The following is a 25,728-nucleotide window of genomic DNA, read 5'->3' on the forward strand; positions in this document are numbered from 1 at the left end:
GAGGATCAGGGAAGGCAATAGAGATGACACCTGAGCCTTGGGAGGAGCGTTAATGTTTGAGACAGAGAAATAAATGTAGTGCATTCTAGGTAGGAGGTATATTCTGTGAACACATCTTGACAGATCACACAGAATGACAAAATTAAGGAGCTACCAGTTAATTATAGCTGGAGTGGAAGTGTCTGTTGAGGTGGGATGGACATGGAAAGTGGTAGTACAGCAGGCTGGACAAGTAGGGGTCATGAAGGACCTTGAGTTTAGATCTTATCCTGGGAGCAATGAGGAGGCCACTCAAGGATTATGAACAAGGTAATGAATACATGATACGACATTGAAAAATCTCACTTTGTCAGAGAACTGGTGGGGAAGATAGGGAGGGTGTGAAACTTGATCCTAGAAAACTTCGTAGATGGCTATTACTGTGGACGGGATGAGAGATGATGAGCATCTGATTTAGGTCAGTGACGGAAGGCACAGAGCAGCAAGGAAGTATATGAGGAATATATTAACAAAAATAAGGAAGTAATAGGAGAAAGGAGGCAGTGAAGTAGGATATAGTTGAGAATGTTTTCTAAATCCCACTAACCTTGATTCTCATTAAAGGGAATTTGAAACCTTGACAGCAAAGAGGCACATTTCGTGCAATTTTACATTGAATATTTCATTATTATATTTCCAAGAATGGGTGCCAAGATTTCCATAAAAATATTAATTCACGAAGGAATGTAGTCTAGATAGATATCTTTTCTTATTAAGACATTAAATCTTATTAAAAGGTGAATGTAAAGAAAACGATTTCAAAGTTTATGGCATGTCGCTGACATCAAAATGAGTTTAAACTTAGAACTCTTCTATGTTGTGAGGAAATTCTTAGGGTTTTTTGAACATGTAATTCGCGGAGATCTAAGTGTTCACTCATATTGGTATTCATGATATCAATCTAGAGTTTAATCCAAAATGAATTTTTTCTTTGGCAGGATGAATCTTTAAAGCAGTTGCAGGTAGTTCATCAGCCGTGGATCTTGCCAAGTGACACAGAAAGTGAAGGAGTGGAAGCAGAACAAGATAAACGTGAGTAGTCACTGCTGTTTGCTGACAAATTGCTTTAGCTAAAAGAAATCCACAATAAAGGCGTATCCCTATCATAACATCAAACAACGTCTGCAAAAAATTTAGACTTGTTTAGAGAGAGCTTGTAAAGATAAGCTGTACTTCAAGCCTAAAAATCCTGATTCAGTGATGTCTTAATTGTGGTGCAGATTCCTTTAAGCTAACTTTCTGAAAAGAAATGTAATGTCTTAAAAGAAGGAATTATTCTTCCTGAAGACTACATAAAATGTCCATTTGGACTGTGAATCTTCCGTAAGTACTGGAGAATTATGTCAGTGATAACTTGTGATTATTAAAAAGTTTCCAAATATGTTAGGATCAGCTCATTATTATGTATGAAATTATCATTATTGGTTAAATGAATACACTATGTATATAGAAACTTTTCTAAGTTCACAAAACAAATTACTATGATAATAATACTTAAGACAAATAGAATAGACAGCTCTTGATTTAAGCTGCTGAATTATAATCACTGCAAAGAATGGATTATTATAATTTGGCATAACTCAGTTGATGCTCTCCAGGGGCTTATTGACATTGTCAGACTTATGGGTTCAGCGCTCTAAATGAGAGGTTAATGTCTGGATTATATAGAAAAAAAATCAGTTTAAAAAATAACAACATATAAAAGTTTATTTTTTTTACCAGGGGTACCCTGCAGAGAGAAATAAAAATTGTAAGTGATAATGTAGCTCTTGTGATAATTGATATGAAGTTATTAATTAATAATCCCCTGAGCCGTAGTCACCAGAGAGACCTAATATGTTATATAGGTAGCATTATGATGCTGTATCCAGGGCGATCCAGGAAATTACTCTTCTGGGTTAAAGGGCATTTTCAAATATCCTTATCCCACTTCTGGAGCTGCAGGCTTATGTGGTCAACCAGGAGAGGGACCTGAGGGGTCAGAGTGCTCAGGTGAGAGGAGGAAGCATGGAGCCCAAATGTCACTCAGCTGGCACGTTCAGAAATACAATGAATAGCATGGTGACATTTCATAGATTCTATCGGAGGGAAATAACACCTTCTATAGAAAACAGCTGATGAAGAGTCAGAAAGCAGACGGTACTTACTTTAAGCAAGTACAAAAATAAAGAGAGTATTTTGGAAGATCTTTAATGCAAGGGATCCTAAGTAAAATGGTTGAGGAAAAGAGCAACATGGGACACAAAGAAAGGAATCCCCCGAATCTGAAAGAATTAATAGTGACCCAGAACTTCTATGAACACAAACGCAAACATACTTATACCACTGCCATCCCCCTCCACACACACACATTTGAATGTCTATAAGCTCTCATTCTAGAGTTTGGAGTTGATAATTTTCACCAAATTCTTTTGAAGCCTTCATAAATTTTGTGTTAAAAAAACCCCTTCAAGCTATGTGCATGTGTATATTATATGAAGACAATATATATAATTGGACTAGTTGTCCTCTGACTGTTAGATTCAACACACTGGTGCCCAAAGTGGGCAAGATCATGTGAACAACATCCTTAGAGGATCACCATGTGTTAATTCTATGAATGTGCCATAACTTATAGTGAACTAAAACTTAAAAGCAGGAAAAGAATGGATTAAAATAGCATATTTAATCAAGTCCAAACTCAGACTTATTTCCTTTCCTTAAAATCCATATGTCTCCAACATTCAGTCTGGAAAGCAGCTTAATAAAACAAAGGAGACAAAAGTCCCCAGAAATTTCTTTAACCCTTATCATCTAATCATATTGCCTTTCTGCATATACTTTAACAAGACTTTTTTTTTTTTAAAGATTTTATTTTTCCTTTTTCTCCCCAAAGCCCCCGGGTACATAGTTGTGTATTTTCAGTTGTGGGTCCTTCTAGTTGTGACATGTGGGACGCCACCTCAGCATGGCCTGATGAGCAGTGCCATGTCTGCGCCCAGGATTCAAACTGGTGAAACCCTGGGCCGCTGAAGCGGAGCGCACGAACTCAACCACTCGGCCCCGGGGCCGGCCCCATCACAAGACTTTAATAATAAGTTGTAATTATCTTTTGTTCTACTAGGCAGCAAATTCTTTGCAAGAAGGAATCCGTTTTCTTCATCTTATTGAGGTCATATTAAGACTTCAATAAGTGTCAGAAGAATTAATAAATGAATGAATGAATAAATAGATTTCTTTGGTACTTTCTAGCTTGTTCATCAGGACTATTGGAAATCTAAAACAAATAAAATAAATAATAATTGTGACTGAATAATTGTCATAGAAATTATAGTTTTATTCAAATTTTAATATTGGATTTATAATTTAGCCATGGATTTTGCCATGTGGTCTATCAATCACTCTAAAGAAGGACATTCTTGAACCCTCTTAACCATGGACCTAGAACCAAAAATATTTGATTTCAGCAACGTTGTACTTGGAGGTGACCCTTGACAATGGTAAATTGTTTGAAATAAAATCAGAGTTTAAAAATAATTAGGTGGTAATAGCGGCCATCTGGAAATGGAATGCTAGCCAGCATTCTAGCCAAGCTTACAGCATACAGATGCAAATACTTTTCAAGAGCAGCATCCAACCTTCAGGTGGTGGGACACGTGCAAGAAGGAGCCATTGAGGCAATGGCATCTCCACTGATACTTGTGTTAAATGCGTGTGGTTTGTGGAACAGCTGGCAAGATATATATAGATCATTTGCCTCTTTATTTTTCCAATGAAAAGAAATAAATGATATAAATCTATGTGAACCCAGCATCTGATTTAGAGTCTAGGAGTTCATATATCAGAAATTTATGAGTGAGGAAAAGGACAAGATTCATCATTCCAATGGTAACACCTGTTTCTTGGCTCAACTTTCTATAAATTATACCCAGGTAATTTTATGGAATTTTCTAATTTCTCCTGAGACAAAATTATCATGGTGGAAAGTTTCCAAATAACATCAGAATCTTTGTAGTGGTGCATATTTCTTCCTGCATCATTTTATTTTTTAATTTTTTTTTTTTGAGGAAGATTAGCTCTGAGCTAACTACTGCCAGTCCTTCTCTTTTTGCTGAGGAAGGCTGGCCCTGAGCTAACATCATGCCCATCTTCCTCTACTTTATATGTGGGACGCCTACCACAGCATGGAGTGCCTAGTGGTGCCATGTCCGCACCTGGGATCTGAACCGGATCCCAGGCCGCTGAGAAGCGGAACGTGTGCACTTAACCGCTGCAGCACCAGGCTGGCCCTCTTCTTATATCATTTTAAAATAAGGTTTAGCTCAAATAAGTTTTATAAAAGAGTGCCTTTTAGGAAACAATACCTTAATTAAATGGGAGGCTTTGAAAACTTCTATTATAAACAAGATAAGCAAACCCTGATTAAGTAGATTTTTTTTCTTTACTCTGCTTTTAGTATAAAAGTATAAGTCACAAGTTTAAAAAGCTCATGTTAGGAGTGTGCTTGTTTTTAATCTCTTAGATTATGGTCCAAAGTTGCTAAATAACTTAAATCACAGGTATTTGAATCTGCTGGGGGTACTTGTTTGATAGGCACGTTCCTGAACTCCACTTCACACCTCTGATTCAGAATCTCGGTGCATGGAATTCTGCATTTCTAATAAACTCCTCAGGTGATCTTTGCTTGTTCTAAAGATTGAGAACTACTGGAATGAAAAATCCAACGGATCAGAGGGTTGTCTTTGCAGAATTGTCTCTATAGTGTTGTTTGATTTTGGACCTTGTTTCTCTAGGCTGCTTTTCCCATCTGTAAGTTGTTTGGATATAAAATGTGAGGATACAGAAGAAAGAAGGCTGAAATTTGAAGGAATAAATATGGAATAAAATTGAGGGACAGATGTTCTGGTTAGTAGATTTGACATCTACAAACGTGCAAAGTCATAAGACAACTACTCTCAAACCAGCCAGCACACTATAGCTATCTTTTGGATTTTAAAATCTGAATAACCAAGCTAAAAACAAGCAAATAAACAAAAAGCAAATCAAACCAAAGAAAACAACAGAGATGCCCCAAATAAATAACAGCCAGATTAAGTGGGAGCTAATGCTTGGTGACTCGTTGAGACTTTAGATTTGGATTTAGGTCTTGGGCCCTGGGGTCTGAGTTCTTAAGGCACATAACAGTTGGTGATTTGGCCCTGGGTCTGCAGAAGGCAGGGGAGCTGGTATGATGACTTTGTATGAAGCCTGACGCCTGGAGGAGCTGCCTCATATGCAAAGGGAAACAAAATACCTGTACTCTCCAGCTGTGGAAAACAGCAAGGAAGTTTGCTATCTGTTCTAGGCTTTGGATGGAAAATATAAAGTTATTCATCAGAAATCCAGTTCTCAGTTCCGTCCTTTGGGCTGTTGGGTCCAAACTGAAAACAATCCATATTGTTAGGGACCCAAAATTATAATAAAAATTGGCCAGCATCATTAAAATTCAGAGGATCCTTTCATATGTAAAAGCAAGAACTGAGGCCCTTACAACTCCCAAAGATTTAAAAATCAACTCCTGAAAATGAACTCTCAGAAAAAGTATACAAACTGCATTAAAAGATACAGCAACACAAGGGGAGAGTCAGCAGATGCCGGAAGCAGTAGAATTAGCATGACCAGAATTGACAGCAATAGGATAATCAGAAAGAGATTACATTAAAAATACATTGAAAATATTTAAAGGCATAAAAAAAGGAAAGGAACCATACTGAAAAAACAGGTAAGTGAGGAAAAAGACAGATATTAAAAGATGATCAAAGAATTCTACAAGTAAAAAAATAGTAATGATGGAAGTTAAAAATTCAGTCACTGTGTTAAATATCACGTTAAAAAAAATCCGAAGGAAGAAGTAGAGAAATGAAAAATGTGTCTGAGAAAGTGAGACAGAAAGCAAAAAAGATACGGAAAATTTGAACTATAGGTTAAGAAACATGATATACATGTATATAAAATATTATATGTACATATATACTATGTGTATATAAAATATATATTACAAGCTCCAGAAGGAGAGAAAATAGGAAGATAAGCAAAGTTTTAATCCTCAATTTGGGGAACATAACAAACACTATGTATTTTAATATCTATGTTATGTAAATATAGAATATCACAAAGAGAAAAAAACCTTAAAACTAGATGTATATACGAGAAAAGGTATATAGGTCATATAAAATAATAAAGTTAGACTTACAGGAGGCTTGTCATCAATTGAGACTGCATATCTTCTACAGGCTGGGAGGAAATCCTGTGCCCAGATAAACTACCATATATAAGTGATTATCATTCATAGAACTTCACTGAAGGAACTACTTCAAGATGTATTTCATCAAGAAAAATGAGTCCAGGAGAATGGTCAAGTACAAAAGAAACAAAGATGAGCAAAAAAAATTGGTAAACATGTTGGCAGCCCTTAATAATTACTGGTTAAAATTTAGAAAGATTAATTTCCAATAGAAAACAGCAAGGGGGGAAAAAGCAAAAAAAATATGACAAATAGCATATGCAAAAGGTGGTGGTATAAATAAGCCCAAATAGTTCCTTAATTGCAAAAACATATTGTATGAAATCAAAGATGAGGCAAAAGTGCTTCTTAATTCGCACTGAATTCCTGGGACTTGAGTGAAGATCAAACAGGATGATGAGTGTGAATGTACTTTGCAAATTGCTGTGTAAGTATAGTTTATAAGTAATATAATAAAATTATATTCATAAACTTTGAGAGTCTTTAATCATCAAAGTGAAACTCAGATATTTTCAGCCTGTACAGTGTGACCTTATACATAATAGTGGCTCAATGAATGTTTGTTGAATAGTTGATTGATTGTACAAATTAAAATATTACTTTTTCTAGAACATAACAGATAAATATTACACAAAAATCACTTGATAATTTTGCCAGCAAAAAAAAAAAGAATTAAAACAAAACTGGATTCTATTTAACTCTGTATTTATATTTAGGTAATTGTATTAACCTAAAAATTCTGATCTACTAAGCTTTTATTGCACCTTATAGAAACATTTATAAAGATGAAACTAAAACTATAGGTTTTAGTTTATTAACATTTTTAAACAGTCTGTAAATGGTTTTAAATGTTAATAAGGCTAAATTTAAATTATAATGAAAATTCTTAGAATGTAGGAAAAGGTAACACTGGATTGCTACTTCAAAAGATTAAATATATTTTGATTAACAGAAGTTAATATTAAAGGATTAAAGTTGGCAACTTTGCTTGAACACTTAGTACTAATTTTGATGGTAACATCATGTAATTTGATAGTGTGTATATTTCAATGTTCTTTCCTTCTCAATATATTTTAGTGTTAATGCTGATTTTAAACTTTCATCATGCGTATTTACTTATCTATTACAAAATCATGACACAAGACCTACATTAATGTTTTATTCTGTAAACAATATCCTTTTTAGTATGGAAAAATCTAGAATTCCAGAAAAGTTGCAAAGATAATACCAAGAATTTACATATTCCCCTCACACAGTTTCCCTTATTGTTAACATGCCACATTGCCATGGTAAATTTACAAAACTAATAAACCAACATTATTATTAACTAAACATCAGATTTTATTTACTCATTGTGTCTCCTCAGTCCTTGCTGGTCTGTGGCTGTTTATCAGCCTTTCATTGTTTTTTCATGACATTGAATGTTTTAAGGAGTACAGATCAGGAATTCTGTAGACTGTCCCTCAATTGGGATTTGCCTGACAGTTTTCTCGTGATTACACTGTGGTTATGGATTTTGGGGAAAAAGACCAAGAAGGTGAAACACTCTCATCATTAATATTGGAGGATATATGCTATTAGCACAATGTGTCCCTGTATCACCAGGCCAAACTAGTGTTTTCTAGTTTCCACCTTGTAAAGTTGCTTTTAACCCACCTTTCTATATAGTTCTTTGGAAATAAGTCAATAATTCCAGCCTGCATTCAAGAATTATGTCATCCCAATGACTTCTGGCCTCTACGGTTTCTGGTAAGAAGTCAGCTGCTAATGTTATTGAGGACACTTTGTATATAATGTGCTGGGGTTTTTTTCTTTCTGCTTGCAAGATTCTTTCTTGGTCTTTGTCTTTTGACGAAGTGACGTGTAGGTGTGGATATCTTTGAGTTTATCCTATTTAAGTTTATTGGATATATAGATTAGTGTTTTCCTCAAATATGTGAAGTTTTCAGCCATTATTTCCTCAAATATTTTTTCTCACCTTCTTTCTCTCATGTCTCCTTTGCGACTCTGATTATATGTATTTTGGTACACTCAATGGTGCCCCACAGGGTCTCTGAGGAACTGTTAATTTTTCTTCATTTTTTTTCTGTTCCTCAGATTGGATCTCGATTGACCTATCTTAAGTTCTTTGAACCTTTCTTATGTCGGCTCAAATCTGTTGTTGAGCCCCTCTAATGAATTTTTCATGTTAATTCCAGAATTTCTATTTTGTTCCCTTTATAATTTGTATTTCTTTACTGACAGTCTCCATTTGGTGAGATTTCATTCTCATACTTTGCTTCAATTTATTTGACATGATTTTCTTCAGTTCTTTGGTTGTATTCTTTGTCTAGTAAGTCCGTCATCCGGACTTCCTCAGGGAGAGTTTCTGTTGACTTCTTTTTTTTCTGTTTGTGGGCCATACTTTCATGTTTATTGGCATGAAGCATGTCACTTATACTTTTGTTTGTTAGTTGAAAACTAGACATTTAATATGATATAATGAGGCCACTCTGGACATTGGACTCTTACCCTCAGGATTTGTTGTTGCTGCTGTTTTTTATTGTTATTTCTGTGACTACTTTTTGTTTAGTGATTTTGCTGAAATAATTCTGTAAAGTCTATATTATTTGTTGTGTACAGCCACTGAAGCCTCTGCTCAATAGCTTAGCAGTCAGCTAGCAATTGGGCAAGGTATTAAGCCATGAACACTCCAGCAGTTTCCAACTCTGCTTACACAGAGCCTCTAGGTCAACCAGAGGTGAGAGATAGAGCCTCATTAGGTTTTTCCTGGGTGGGTGCATAGCACAGCACATCTGTGTGGCCTTCTAGATCCCCAGGAATATATTGGAGCTTTTGAAAGCCTTCTATGGCTATCTTGTTCACCAGATTTTCCTTTTAATTTTTTGCTAAGCCTCTTATTTGCCCCAAGTGGTATCATTACCTCAGGCAGCTACTCTGTAAAACTATTGCCCCTGATTGTTTTTGACAAATGTTGTAGGCACGAAGTTTCTCATTGAGTGAGCTCTAATTCAGGTCAAATAAAGAAAACTATTCACGTGAGGATTTTTCCAGGCAGCTTCCGTAGAGGTCAATTAGTGACAATTCTCTAGATATGGGACATTTGAAGGAACTCCAAACCCGTTCTGCCCCCTCTCGTGGATCATAGGCTACTTTTATTTTATAGCTCTTGTCATGGTGAGGTTGATGATTTTCAAGGTTACTACAGAGCTGGAGAGAAAGGTATTGATATTGGGTAAGTGAAAATGACACATAGCTCCCTGTTCTTAGTCAGATTCAACTGCTTTCTTTAATAAATGTTCTATGGATTGCTGCAAACCTTTGGTTAATTTCCAGAGTTCTGAAAAAGTAGATTTTGGTGATTTTTACTAGTGTTTCTCGTTACTTTTATAGAGGAACAGATTTTCGGAGCTCCCTACATCTTCGTTTCAGAAGTGCTTTACCTCCCCTACTTTTTTTTCATTTCATTAGCCTAGTTTCCTGTTTCTTTGAGGACTGGGAATATAATATCTTTATAATGGTTTATGGAACCAGACAATATCTGCTTCTAGTCCTAGTTTTATGAGAGGCTATTAAAAATTTTGTGGTAAAATAATTTTTGGGAAATTCTACATATGATTACATCATTTAAGAGACTCTCAATTGTAAGACATACCATTAACATAACAGCTTTTCAAGAGGAGCAAAGCAGCTCTATAATTTTAAATGAACAGATCAAGTGTAATCAACCTCCTCGCTTGAAATGGGGGAAAATATTGTCTGTTGTTGACTTGAAGAAATGCTACAGCCTCTCTTCTAAAATATTTACATACTAAAATCACTGAGTACTCCTGCAGCAACAAGATCTGCTTGACTCTATTTGGCTCAGGTTTTTTGGCATATTTACTTGAGCTCTTTTTGTGGAATGCTTATTAATTTCTAATTTACAGAATGCCTATAATTTGCAGAATGCTTATTAACTGCTTGAAGAACAAGTGTCCCGGGATTTTAGGAAGGACTAATCTAATCCAATTCTCTGAATCTCAATTCCCTCAATTTAGTGAAGATGAAATTGATGCTCTAAGAGATTGTGGGCTTGTTCATGTCACCTAGTTAGTAGTAGAGGCAGGAGCAGAATCATCATAAATATTCATGGATTGATCTTTATCCAATAAATATAAAGGTAACTTAATAATTACCATTAATTATGTTGTTAAAAGCAAAACATTCTAGTGTCAAATTGCAATTTTTCATGATAATACTGATTATAGAGAATTATTTTGCTTATAAATAAGTTTTTGCAATTTCTAGAGGCAAAACACCTCTGAATTATTCATGTGGCATTTTTACTTTGAAATGTTTCCCATGTCTGTGTAAAATTCTAATATTATGAATGGTTCATTTGATTACTAAGCTCATAGAAAAAATTTAAAGTGTAGGATTTAATAACATATAAAACTTAATCTCACCAAATAAACTATTATTAAGTGTAATAGAAAAATGTGTCAAGTTGCTCAGTAGTATATAAGGTTACATACTTCAGACTGTCTACTCTGCTCCTTAAAACTTCCTCATCACGTGCAATAGTAGTCAGAAAATTTCATAACAAATATCAGAGAAGGCTGCATTTAAACAAGACAGCTGAACCATTCTTTTGCAATGCAGAATTCTTTGGATTAGAGTATTTTATGGAGTGGAATTCTTTAAAATTAAAAATAGGAGATGCATGCTTCAATTTTTTGTTATTTTAAGAAATCAAAGTTATAAATGAGTAGCACATGTTTTTAATCCTTTTACCAAACACTTTTTGTTTGTCTTGGAATATTCTTATACTTGCTCTAGGTGTGGCCTAAAAGTAAAAAGTAAAGTAATGAAAAGAAAATGAAGGAAAATCTAGTTCATTCTTTAACCTTGATGGCTTTCGTTTCTAGGGCAGCCTTATATCGGATGGGATAGCTCTTTCACAAATGAGAAGGCTGTATTTGCTGGCTGCAAGTAAAGCCTATTGGTTCATTCTCTATGGATTTTGTTCTGTGTATTTTCACTTACTGCAAGAACTTGAGCATGTTCACACTAGACAAACTGTTCCATGATTTCCCTTGGCTCATTTTGCAACATTGACCTGCTTCACCTTCACAAATTAAACAGACCTGGATATTTTTGTCCTAAACCAGGAATTTAGTTAAGATTCTCCGATAAGTGCCATATGCCTCATAGGCCGGATTACCTCCTTAGCACAATCGTATTTATGGATCTTGAAAAGTCAACATACATAGCATGAAAAGCTGCTATGTGTTGGGCTCTATGGCATGGGAGATGGAAAAAAAAGGTTATGGTGTCTTTTCTCTAGTAAGTTACAAAGAAGTACATAAACATCTGTAGCAGGAGGCATACTATTTCTTAAGAGATAAATAGAATGTTAAGGAAGTCAAAGGAGGGAAATACCACTCTGAGTCGGCAGTAGGTACATGGGCTTAGAGAGATATACATGAGGAAAGTGGTGTTTGAACTGAGAGATGGGTAGGATTTTGAAGGGCTGGGATGGGTGAGAATGTCGTACAAGCAAGAATAACAGCGTAGACAAGAACACAAAGACAGGAAGAGCATTGCTTATGTTTAGTGGCCCAGGGAACATAGCAATTAATACTGTTTGGCAAAGACACTGCACACTTACACAAGATTAGAAAAAAATAAGTCTGGAAAGGTAAATCATGAAAAGAACAGAGAGGGTCCAAATTGTAAGGATAAGAAATGTAAATTGATAAAGTAGACAGTGAGGAAATCTTTACATAGGGAGAAACTAATGAGAACATTCATATTTATAGCTTTGGATAACACTAACTCAGATGATGAGGAGGCCCAGGTGTTTGGCCTTTTATATATTTCTTAACTTGATGAGAAGAAAACTAGTTTTTGAACTACCAGCACACTAGTGCTATTTCAAACAGAGATCATCATCTCCCTGAAACATACCATTTATGAAAGACTGACAAACTTTTTTTTAAAAAACATCTTCCTTAGTAAGCAAAGAAGTTAAACATGGACCAACTTATGTGCAGCCTAACTTATAGGAGGAGGAATAAATCATTGTGAAAATGCCTTTTAAATCTCTGTTGTTGGGACCAACCCAGTGATATAGTTGTTAAGTTCGTGCACTCAGCTTTGTGGCCTAGGGACCGCGGGTTTGGATCCTGGGCACAAACCTACATACCACTCATCAAGCCACACTGTGGCAGCATCCCACATACAAAATAGAGGGAGATTGGCACAGACGTTAGCTCAGCAACAATCTTCCTCAAGCAAAGAAAGATTGGCAACAGATGCTAGCTCAAGGCCAATCTTCCTCACCAAAAAAACTATTATTATTGGGTATAGTTATTAGTCTATCAGTAAATATATGTAGCTCCAGCTTATAATTTTCATTCTATAAACATAATCAACTTTAGACTAAGCTCTTACCTGAAGTCCCAAAGCACACATGATTTGTATATTTTTGATATTAACTCCCTTATCAGGTTTACAAATATTGTCTCCCAGTTGGTAAGTTGCCTTTTCATTTTGTTGATGGTTTCTTTCACTATGTAGAAGCTTTTTAGTTTGATGTAACTTGCTTATTTTTGCTTTTGTTGCCTGAGCTTTTGATGTCATAACCAAAAAATCATTGCCAATACCAATGTCAGGGAACTTTTTCACTATGTTTTCTTCTAAGAGTTCTACAGTTTCAGATCTTACATTTAAGTCTTTAAAACATTTTGAGCTGATTTTGGTGTATGTTATAAGATAAGGGCCCAAGTTCATTCTTTTGCATGTGGATACACGGTTTTCCCAGTATCATTTATTGAAGAGACTATCCTTCCCCCATTATGTATTCTTCACACCCTTGTTGAAAATTAATTGACCATATATGCTTGGATTTAATTCTGGGTTCTCTATTCTGTTACATTGCTCTATGTATCTATTTTTATGCCAGTGCCATATTGTTTTAATTACCATAGCTTTGTAAGATAATTTGAAATCACAAATTGTGATGCCTTCAACTCTATTTATCTTTCTCAAGATTGCTTTGGCTATTCAGAGTCTTTTGTGGTTCCATAAGAATTTTAGAATTATTTTCTATTTCTGTGAATAATGCCATGAGAATTTTCATAGGAATTGCACTGAATCTGTATATTGCTTTGTATGGACATTTTAGCAGTATTAATTCTTTCAACCCATGAGCATGGAATATCTTTCCATTTATTTATGACTTCAAGTTCTTTCATCAATGTTGTATAGTTTTCAATGTACAAATCTTTCATCTCTTTGGTTAAATTTATTCCTAAGTATTTCATTTTTCTGATACTATTGTAAATGGAAGTGTTTTCTTGATTTCCTTTTCAAATAGATCATTGCTGGTGTAAAGAAATGCAACTGATTTTTATATGTTGCTTTTGTATCCTGCAACTTTACTGAATTTGTTTATTAGTTCTAACAGGTTTCTGTGTAAGTGTGAAGTCTCCAGATTTTCTGCATATAGGATCATGTCATCTACAGTGATAATTTTTCTTCTTTTCTGACTTAGATGCCTTTTTATTTCTTTTTATTGTCTGATTGTTCTTGCTAGTATTCCTGTACTATGTTGAATAGAAGTGGTGAGAGTGGGCAGATACTTGCCTTGTGCTGGATCTCAGAGGAAACACTTTTAGTTTTTCTTCATTGATTATCTGTGAGATTTCTATAAATATCCATAATTGTGTGGAAGAAATTTTCTTTATACCCATTTTATTGAGAGATTTTATTAAACCATAGCTGTTAAGAGATTAATATACAAAATATATAAGGAACTCATACAACTCAATGGCAAAAAAAAAAACCCCCAAATAACCCAATTAAAAAATGGGCAGTAGACATTTTTCCAAAGAAGACACACAAATGGCCAACAAGTACATGAAAAGGTGCTCAATATCACTAATCATCAGGGAAATGTGAATCAAAAATGCAATGAGATATCACTTCTCAACTCTTGGGATGACTATTACCAAAAAAATAATAAGTGTTGGTGAGGATGTGGAAAAAAAAGAAGGCCTTGTACTTTGTTGGTGGGAATGCAAATTGGTATAACAATTATGGAAAACAGTATGGATGTTTCTCAAAAAACTAAAAATAGAACTATCACATGACCCACAGTTTCTCTTCTGGATACATACTCAAAGAAAATGAAGTCAATATCTTGAAGAGATATCTACGCTCCCGTGTTCACTGAAGCAGTATTCGCAGTAGCCAGTGTATGGAACAACATAAGTGTCTGTCAATGGATGAAAGGATAAAGGTATATGTATACAATGGAATAATAATCAGCTTTAAAAAAGGAGATCTTGACATGTGCAGCAACATGGATGAACCTGGAGGACATTATGCTAAGTGAAATAAGTCAGACACAGAAAGAAAAAAAACTGCTTGGTCTCACTTGTAGGTGGAATCTAAAATGGTCAAATACCTAGAGCAAAGAGTAGAGTGGTGGTTACCAGGAGCAGGGAAATTGGGGAAATAGGGAGATATTTGTCAAAGGATTCATAGTTGGTGTTATGTAGGATGAATAATACCATAATGAATACTAGAAATTTGCTAAGATTGATTTCTGGTCGTCTCAGTACAAAAAAAAAAAAAAAGGTAACTGTAAGGAGATATGTTAATTAGCTTGACTGTAGTAATCGTTTCACTCTGTATATGTATATCAAATCATCAGGTTCTACACTTTAAGGACGTACAATTTATATTAAAAAATGAAGTAAACAAAGCATGCATGACCATTTCCTATAAAGCGATTGCAAATTTTGTGTGAGTAACTGTCTTCTCACTGTATAGGTAATCTAATAGACATAAAATTTCAAAGATGGAAAACATCTCTAATACCGTCCATCCAAGCCCTTAATTTTATAAGCGAGGAAACTGAAACCCAAAGGAGTGACAATTACTTTTCACAGCTGTTAGCTGAGTTAGTTGATCAACGGTCAGGAACAAAGAAAACTTCTACAGAGGTTAGCACATTCTGCTTTTCTGCTCTCCCTGGCTTTGTTTTTGGTTCGGTGTTCATGTTTTAGACCCAAAAGAAAGACTTCAGATTAGGCATCTTTAGCTGAAAAATAAATGTATATGCAGAGAAGGAATATTTGGGGAATTTATTGACCAGGAGACAGTGTTTATACATTTTCTTTCCTTGTTTAGATTTTATTCTTGATTTTAGGTATAATTCTTGAACAAACTGTGCTATTTTGGAATGACAATGCTTTTGTTAAAAGCCTATGTCTGAGTTCAACTTCACGTCTAACACTATGTTGTCAAAGAAGTCTTTGTTTATCCCTATATAGTAGTATTTAAAGGCCAGAGACTATGAAATAATAGGCTATGGGCTGTATTTATCTGCACACATGCTTTATTTGGCTAGGACAATATTTTAACATAAAAATAAACTTAAGCTAACATTTAAAAGTTAGGAGATACCGAGTAAAAAATCCAGACACTCTTTTCTTTGAAAAACAAAAGAAGTAGCAATACGAGGTTTGCATCCCCTCGCAGCAACCATTAGCCTGAGCCTCATAGCAGCATTAGATGATGTCCATCCCCGCCGGTTTGCCACAGCCCTTACTACTTTCTAATGTCTCCCGCCAGCCTGCTTCACTGGTTTACGTTCCACTCCTGCCTTGGTCAGAATTTAAGGCTACTATCTCTGCTGTCTGATAGGGTCATGGGACTTCCTTGTTAGCCAAAACTGTCTGCCTCAAGGTGCCCAAGTTCTTTTCTATTCCCATTGTCATTCTGCCTAAAATGTCACCAGTTCCTAGGTCCCTTCTGTTAACCAGCAACCTCTTTCACAAATGTAGTCTATAGTGTTGTTAGGATTAAGTCCACACAAATTCATATTCAGACCTTACTGTACATTAGTTTTGTCTGATGTCGTTTACTTAATACTCAACTTGAATCTACCTGATAGAAAGAGGAGATGTGATGCTTTGGTTTGGAGGGAGAATCTTTCAAAAATTGGAAAAATAATAAAACAAAAATAACCCATAATATCACCATTTGATGATGTTTTCTGTTATTATTTTGGTGATTTTTCCCCCAAAATTGAATAAAAAATTTCTCACGTGCAGTCTCTCTCACATACGGGCATGTACGCACACATGTACACACCTGAGATCATCTATTCAATCATCTACACAGTAATACGTGATGATATGCATCCTGGGTACAGTTTTCTAATACGACTTTAACATTACATTTTAAATATTTTCCATGTTGTCCAATATTTATAATATATATTATATATATTTATGATTTTTAAAGTAAATGCATAGTTCTTCATTATCTGGATGTACCACAATCTATTTAGTCACTCTTCTATGGTTGAACATACAGTTATATCAAATGTTTTTATTTTTCTAAATGATACTGTGAAGAATATCTTTGAGCATTCATCTTCATAAATATTCATGGGACATATTTTTTAAATTTATTAGACAAATTACCAAATATCAAGGCATTTTTTAACTTAAATTCTGTGTGTAATTAAAGAAGGGGTAACTTTAGCTTTAATATATTGGTTGATGAAAATAGTATTATATTTCTTAAAGGATATTTCTAAAATTCTTGCATCTGATTTGATTTGTAGAAGCATATTATTTAGTACGTAGGTATTAACTCTCTAGCCACGATACTATGAAAAGCACAGAATATGTAAGATCCGGTCTCTGTCCTCAAGGTCATTTTATTTTAATTGTGGGGAAAAAGATGAACATGTATGAAACAATTGCAAAAGTTTGAAGACAGAAAATTCTGTTCTTAATTGTGAAGTTTCAATACATTGGATTTTAAGTGAGAAAATGCTTTGACAAAACTGAGGAAATTTGATTTTGGAATGGAGTCAAAGAAGATGTTTTTGTTAGATTGCAATTATTTCTGAAGCTAGATTCAGTGCCACTGCAGATAAATTGAGGATCTTATCGATGATTTTCAAGAAAACAATTGCCAGTTGACGGAATGAACCTTTCATGAACTACCAAAACAAAATTCTAGACATAGAAACATTTTTAATACATTTTCGTAAGTGACAAAACAATTGTTGCAAACTATTAGAAAATAAGGAACATTTTTAATACTATTTTTTTAAATTGTGAAATATACATATGCAGAACTTTACAAAAAATAAATGTATAATTAAGTAAATAAATGACAAAGTAAACACCCATGACACACCATCCAGTTTAAGAAATAGCCCTAGAATCTGCTCTCTTGTTCACTCACCACTATCTGCAAAAAGCCATTATCTTATAGGTAAGCATTTCCGCGCTTTTCTGCATATTTAACAATATATTAATGCATTTTGAACACTAAGGCTTAGAATATCTTGGTTACGGTGGAAATTGTTGTCTCATTCCTCATCTACAAAGGACAGCTTTCAAGGTTGCACCATTAAGTATGATATTTGCTGTAGGTTTTTTGGTATATATACTTTTTTTAGATTAAGAAAATTTTCTTACATTCTAAATCCGTTGTTTTTTTTAATCATGAATGGATGTCAAAATTTATCAAACATTTTAATGCATTTTTATATCAGTTTTTCTCATTTATTATGTTAGTTTGGTTAATTCCGTGGACTAATTTTCAAAAGTTAGTGCATTGCATTCTGCAATTTAACTTTAACAAGTTATACAAATACTCAGATTTTCTATTTCCTTTTGTATCAGTTTTGATAAGTTGTATGTTTCCAGATATTTGCTCATTTTGTTTGAATTTTCAAATGCATAAAGTGTTTATAATGTGCTCTTATTGCTTTTAAAATGAGTTCCAGTTCTATAGAGATGTCTCTTTTTTATTCTAGATATTGATTATTTGTGCCTTCTCTCCTTTTATCTTGGTCAGAAGTTTATAGATTTTATTGGTCTTTCAAATAAACCAACTTTTAGCCTGCTGGTCCTCTACATTGTATGTTTGTTTTTTATTTCATTGATTTACTATTTATATATTTTATTTCTGTCTACTTCCTCTGGGATTTATCTTCTGTTCTTTTTCTTCTTACATTTTAGATGTATATTCGTCAGTATCCTAACAGCAAATAGTTTATTCAGAATAATTCAAGGAGGGTTTACAAAGGACTGTTAACAAAGATGTAAGTGAAAGACATCACAAGGAATACAGCAATAATTTGAAGCCAATAGCAGTTGAAGACGCTTGCCTGAAGGGACAATATGAGGAAGCAGTTACCAAAATCCAAAGTGAAGGGAGAAAGAGTCATGTAGAGTCAGCTGCTTCATGAAGAACAATGGCTTTCAATTAAGGAACAAAACCAGGTTAAGATGAGGGAAGGAACCAAGCAAGATGAATTTATCCTCCTCCATTCCCCCAGTCTTAGCTGAGGCTCCCTATTAGCAAATCCTAACTATAAGTAGAGGACCTGGGAGCTCTATTGATATATATCGTGAACCTCGGTTACCTGGGACAAAGAGTTGGATGTTGAAAACAAAGAGTATATCTGGCAGGACGATAGAAGATATGTGGCACAAGATGAATGCTTGCCTTACTGATCTTTAGCTTTTCTTCTTTTCTGATATAGGGGTTAAGGTTTAAACGTTTCCTCTAAGTCCAGCTTTATTTTCATCCTGCATTCGTTTGGTCGAAGAATAAGCTCTGTATTGGTGGTTTAAATCATTTGAAATGTGTTGAGACTTGCTTAATGACCCAGGGTATAGCCAGTTTGAACAAATATTTAGAAGCACAAAGTGCTTTAAAAAAATGGGTAATCTGTATTTTGTGGGTTTTGGGTGGAGTTTTCCTTATGTGTTCATTAGGTAGAGTTGGTTGATTGTGTTGGTCAAATCTTCCATATTCTTCCTGAATTATTATTATTATTTTTTTTTATGTTGTTCTATCAGTTACCAAAAGATGTGTTGAAACGTCCTACTGTGACTATGGATTTGACTGTTTCTCTTTTACTTATGTTAATTCTTGCTTTATAAATTTTGATGCTGTTTGGTGTAAACAAATTTAGAATTGTATCTTCCTGGTGAATTGAATCTTTTATCATTAGAAAATATTCCTCCTTTTCCCTGTCTGTTTATTTTGCCTTAAAGTTATGTTCTTTAGTATTCCTATTGCCATGTTGGCTTTCTTTTGGTTAGTGTTTGTGTGGTATATGTTTTTCTATTCTCTAACTTTTCAAACTTTTTGCATTCGCATGTATCAGGTAAGTCTCTTCAAAACAACATATAATTAGGTTGTGGGTTTTTTAAAAATCAATTTTAGCAATCTTTTTTATTTAACTCATTTAGTCATTTTATATGTAATATACTTACTGTTATAGTCAGGTTTGAATATACTATCTTTATACTTCAATTTTCCCACTATGTTATGTTCCCATTTCTCCCCTTCTTGCCTTCATTTGGATTTTTTTATTGCTCTTTTATTCTCTTTTAACTTGAAGTTTACATACTCTCTTAATATTCTTTCAATGATTGCTCTTGAGATTGCAACATGTATTGTTTACTTATTAAAGCTTCATGTTAAGTGATCCTTTTATCCTTTTCACTTAGAATTCCATCCTTAGTTGTTTTCTAGTATTACCATGTATTTAAATTTCCTATGTATTTTAAACACCATAGGTATTATTATTATTGTCAAATATTGTGAAAATCCATTTACATTTTCCTATAGTTTTACTCCATTTGTTGCTATTCAATTCTTCTTACCTCTCTGAGATTGCAACTTGAATCACCTTTATTCAGCCTAAAGAACACCAATTAATATTCATTTTAGTTTGTGATTGATGGTGATGAATTATCTTTGTTTGAAATTTCTTCATTTTTCCTTTATTCTTAAGGAATATTTTTGCTAGGTATAAAAATCAAGACAATTTTTTTCTTTCAACACTTGGAAGGTATCACACCATCGTGTTGAGAAGTCACCTGTCAGTTCATTGTTACTTCTTCAAATGTTTTTAAGATTTTCACTTTGTCTTTTAATTTTGCAGCTTACTGTGATATATGTAAATGTGGCTATTCTCAGCTTAACCTTGGGTTCTTTGTATTACACTTGGCTGATGAAAATGCTTCTAAATCTATAGCTTTTACTTCTTTGGCATCTTTGGATTGTGCCATATTCTCTCTCTCTCTCTCAAGTCTTTTTTGGCTTATTTTCTAGTCAGCTATTGCTGCATAACAAATCACCCAAAACTTTAGTTGCTTAAAACAACAATCACTCATTTTGGTCACATACTGCAATTTGGACAGGGCTCAACAAAGAAGGCTGAAATCTTTTCCATGAAGCATCAGCTGGATGGTTTACCTGGGGTTGGAGCATACACTTATAAGATGGCTAACTCACTGATTAGCATGTTGGTGGTTGCTATTAGCTGAGAGCTCATTCAGGACTGAAGGTCAAAGACCTTTATTTTTTTCTATGTGGACCTTTCCTCATGCATTTCTCCAGGGAATATGTGGGCTTTCTCACATTATTATATCTGGCTTATAAAAGTGAGTATCTCAAAAAACAGTAAGTGGAAGTTCTCTGTTGCTGAAGACCTGAGTCTGGAAACTTGCACCACTTCCACTGCTTTTCTTGGCTAAGCAGTCACAGATTATAGATTCAAGGTCAAGGGACATGGTTCTACCAACTGATGGGAAAAGTGTTAAAAAAGAGTTTGGACGTTATTTTTTGAAATTACCACAGCTACCTATTAGCATATGTTAGACATTCTATCTGTATTCAATGTGTGCCCCACGTCCATTTTCCATCTGTTTGTCTCTGTCCATCACTCTGGATATTTTATTCTGATCTATGTTCAAGTTTGTTATTTCTCCCTTTAATGCTATCAGATCTGCTGTTTAACACATATATTGACTTCAAGATTTCAGTTATTGTATTTTTTTTATTTTAGCATTTTCATGGGTTCATTTTTCAGTTTCTGGTTCTTTCCAAAAGTTCTAAATATTGTCTTTCATTTTCCTATTAAGCATAATTATTTTAAAGTCCATGTTTGATAAGTCCCTCATCTGACTCCTTGTGGATCTGTTTCTATTCTCTGTTGTGTTTTCTTGGTTTTTGCTCATGTGGTCTTGTCACCATGTATGTCTGCTTATTTTTGATTAAGTGTTAAAATTGTGTATGAAAAATTGCAAAGATAATTTGAGGCCTAGGACAATGTTAACTTCTTCCAGAGAGGATTTTACTTTGCTTCTGGAAGAAGTGCTGGAGTACTAGCAATCCTAGATTACTTGAATTCAATAAAAAAAGAGAAGATTTTTATGTTGGGCTTTATTCATTGAGAGGGCTGGTACATTTCCATTTTGCCCTTACTCCTCCAGTGTGGCCTGTCAGTGTAGCAACCCAAAACCTAGGGAATTTATTTAGGTCACCTTTCCCAGTAAGACTGGAGCTCCAATTTTTGTCCTGCCAGCCTGGGAATCTTTTGCAATCCTTCTTTAGGTTGTAAGCCTCTCAGGAGTTTTTTATGTAACTGATAGATACCTTTAGAGAAAGCTTGTCCCCAAATTCCATGCTCATTTCTGTTTATTTCCTTATTTTCCTGGATATGCCCATATAATACCTTATTGTTTTTATAGGTCTCTGATGTCTTTACACAGGCTTTTAAAAATATTTTATCCAACTATTGTGTTTTTGGTGGGCTGCTTTGTATGAATAATTTACCCAATAATTACTGGTAAATTTCTCACTGCAAATATATATCAATAAATTTGGGCAGAATCAGCACATTTTTGGATTATTGCATTTTGTTTAGAGTAAGAAAATATTAAATTTTTCTTGGCTTTAATTTCTGCCAGACATATCATATGTACTTGGTAAATATTAGTTAATTCTAAGTTTTTACTTTTAGGGTAAGCGTGTGTCATGTAAAATGGTTTCTATTTATGCAAAAAAAGATAATGACAATATTAATTTATCTTCTATACCACAAAGACTTCTGTTACTTGCTTATAATTAGGTTTCTATTTACCTTTACTGATAGAATTATTAATGGCATTGTTTTTTCACTCTTGCATGGAATTTGTTCCCAGACGCTTGCTGGTTTCTCATGGCAATTTACTAATGGACTCACTTTTTTATTGTGATGCTACACATGAGTCATTTAATTATCTCAGTGGGAGGCTAATTTCTTCTTTCTAGAAGCTGTGATGGAGTGGGAAAAAACTAGGAATCTGGCTGCTCATCTAAAGTCCTTCTTCTTGCTGGTAGTCCCCAGGCTACTAAATTGCACAGAAAGAGCTCACACTCAGAAGCATCTGCAGCTGCTTAATTCTCAGATTTTAAGTATCGCAGATAGATTAACCACATGGAGATTAAGAGGAATGCTCTCCTCCAAGGTTGTCTGCGGAATACTTTCTGCCTTTTACTTACAACCAGGAATTATTTCTCTTTTCATTTGTGAAGCTACAGCTCATTTTTCTGTTTTTCTTAATTATTCAATGGCTGTTTCATTCAACTTGCTGCCTCTAATATGCCTTAGCACTGCGGAGGAGAGAAGGATTTTACACTCCAAATTTGGGGCAAAAAGAGAGACCTCTCCCTTGGAAGGGCTCACGAGTGGTGTGGTTGTCTTATGCAGTGCTCTTATATATTCTCCCAGGCAGTAAGAGTTCATCTCACATCTACCAATTGGGGTACCTGCAGCCGTGCCATCATTGATCCCAACCTACCTTATTCGTTCATTCTTCTTTTTTTTTTTCCTACTTGAGTCTTAAGTGCTTACTTTTCTCAAAGTAAAGAATAAGATCAATGAACAAACTATTCCCTCCAGAAGATACTATATTTCCATTGTCTGAGCTAGGCTAAAAGTTGCCTGGCATAGTCTTTCAGGAGGTAATGGAATATTTATTATTAAGCTATGGCAAGAAATCTTAGCCTTAGATAGGCATTGTGGCTGAGGAAACTATTTGTGTAGGCATAATAAAGTGGATATATGAAGATAATAGGTGTTCTAAGCACAGAATTTCAAAAATGTGGACTAATAAATATTTTTCACTGAGAGAGTTACCTTATATTCTAATAGATGTATAATTTAATAATAAATTGGGAAAATGGTCACATAGACTAACATGAAATAGAACCACAAAGTCTGTTTGGGGGGATATATTTAGCATTATAGCATTCCATTTCTCTTTAAAGCATATTGTAATTGACATTTTAAGGCTCATAGAAATACATGTGTCTCTAAAAGAGGAGGAAATGGAAGAGGACTGACATTTATTAAACTTTTGTTGTTTTGTGCTATGTAGTATCTCTTTTAATTCCTTAATGTGTAGGTGATATTACTCTGATTTTACAAACTCAGATTTGTTAAATATCCTTTTGCAAGGATACATGATTAAAAGTGCAATTTCCGTTCTAACTTAATCTGAGGCCGTATGTTCTACCGTGAACTGTCGTTCCATCTCTAGAAGCTAAAAAAAGGAGGGAGGGGGCAGGAATATGCGTATAGATGGTATCAAGAAAGGAATTCTTTCACTGAGCACTGAAAGAGTTTGTATCATAAAGAAAACACCACGAAACTTGAAAATAAGGAAAAGTGACATATAAAGAAACAAGCAGTAATACATTTGGGTAGGAAATCTGCTTTTAATATAAACTTCAACTTGATTTAGTTATATTTACACCGTGCTCCAAATTATTATCTACAGGCAAAGTCATCCAGAAAATTAAGGGAGGCATATATGATAAACATAAAAATTAAAATTTTGACAGAATAAAATAAATAACATTTAGTAATTACGTTAGGCATGTTTTCAGTCCCATAGTAAGCTATTAAAAATAGAACAACTGCTCAAAGCATGCTGCCAAAATTTCTTCAGAATGACTTGTTTTGAAATGTTGACTAAATATCCCAAAACTGTATATCAACTTTCGTATAATTGAACATTCTTCAGACCAAAAACATAGCTTTTCTGTATATTCTCAAACATAAATTTCTCCTTCATATTAGGACACAAAGGATTATCCATCTGTTAACATTTTAAATAATTTTCAGAAAATTTCTACTAGTTATATAAGGCTTTATAGTTTATAAGTTCCTTCACATATTTAATTCCAAAAATTAACCTATTGAGGAAAATTTAGTCTTAATATGCTGTTTTATATTGTAAGTGTTCAATGCATATTTATTTATTAAATATTTATACATATACTGTTTATTTACTTAATAAATATTCACTGAATGAATGAGTAAATTTAGTTTGAATTGATTAAGTGACTTTTGAAGGTCACTTGAAAAGTGGCCAAGATTGGGTCTCCATCTTCTGATTATTTAGGGAGGCCACAATGTCTAGAGACGTAAACAAATACATATAATAAATGGTTTATTGGTATGCAGAACAAAACATGATATGTTCAATGACATTTCACATGTTCAATGTGGTGTTCCTTTGTAGTAATGATAGTTCAATCAGGGTTGCAATGAACATGGTGCATTTACACAGCATTTACATCAATGCCCATACACGCATTGGTGATGCATTGCCTTGGGTGATTTGTGTTGCTGTTTCTACTGGATAAACCTGTACCTATAGCATTCAAGAAGAAAGGAAGAGAGTTCTAGTCCCTAAACAAAAATATTATCTCTATTTCTAGACTCTGTGGCTACTCTCTTGCTTGCTTGTTCTTTCTCCCACCAAAACTGCTTCATTTCTTACATTTCTAAGAGTATGGGAAATAACAGGATCTCCCCAGTATATAGTCCTGCTTCACAGAGGGAGGCAGTGGAAAGCTGGACACTTAAGTGAGTTGCCATACAAGAACAATGTTATGCCAAAGTTCAGTCCAGAAACTTGAAATTAGTTAATTCTGTCTTTTATTTTTGTTCTCCTTGGCCCCTCTGCCTTGCCCCACTGCCCCTATCAAAATAAAATCTCACGTATTTGTATTCTTAACTACTGTTGATATATTTCCAGATCTTTCCACTGTGCCTTTGGACCTGGAGTATGATTTGCAAACTGATTGTCCCTCAATGCTATTCAAAGAACACTCTCCATTCCTTTTCTATCTTATTTTAAATGGTCCAAGAAGACACTGCTTCTTTTTCAGCCTTCCCCAGAAAAGTTGCTCCTTCTTTCTCTTTCCATGTGTCAAGCACCATGAGATAGCATTAACATCCTACCTGAAATTCTCCTTTTTAGGCCTATGCCATTTCTCCTGCTGTCGTGTTTCTTTCCTTGTCACTGTATCCTACCAGTCACTTCTGTTCTTTCATGAAGCGTGAGTGCAATTGGCTCATTGTTTTCCCTCTTCCACAACTCTGATGATTAGGAGATTTTAACTCCCATTTCAGTGATTGATCCAATGGCCTACCATTTTATATCCTTGGCCTTCTCAAATCTAGTGATCTTCTAAGGCAGTGTACTTTTTTTCTTGTCAAACGTGAAATAGGGTCCAGCTCTAAAATCTTAGATTACTAAAATCTGCTCTCT

At 34.4% G+C, this 25,728-nt stretch overlaps 1 protein-coding gene across 1 annotated transcript in view; it reads left to right on the forward strand.

The window, feature by feature from the left end:
• Window positions 1–25,728, forward strand: part of C16H8orf34 (chromosome 16 C8orf34 homolog) — a 371,062-nt gene that overhangs the window by 339,755 nt on the left and 5,579 nt on the right. Inside the window, exon 12 of the mRNA XM_046642279.1 lies at window positions 978–1,071. Coding sequence (XP_046498235.1) covers window positions 978–1,071 — 94 coding nt within the window. The remainder of the gene's footprint in view (window positions 1–977; window positions 1,072–25,728) is intronic.

Source organism: Equus quagga, chromosome 16 (genome assembly GCF_021613505.1).
Source record: "Equus quagga isolate Etosha38 chromosome 16, UCLA_HA_Equagga_1.0, whole genome shotgun sequence".
Taxonomy (NCBI): domain Eukaryota; kingdom Metazoa; phylum Chordata; class Mammalia; order Perissodactyla; family Equidae; genus Equus; species Equus quagga.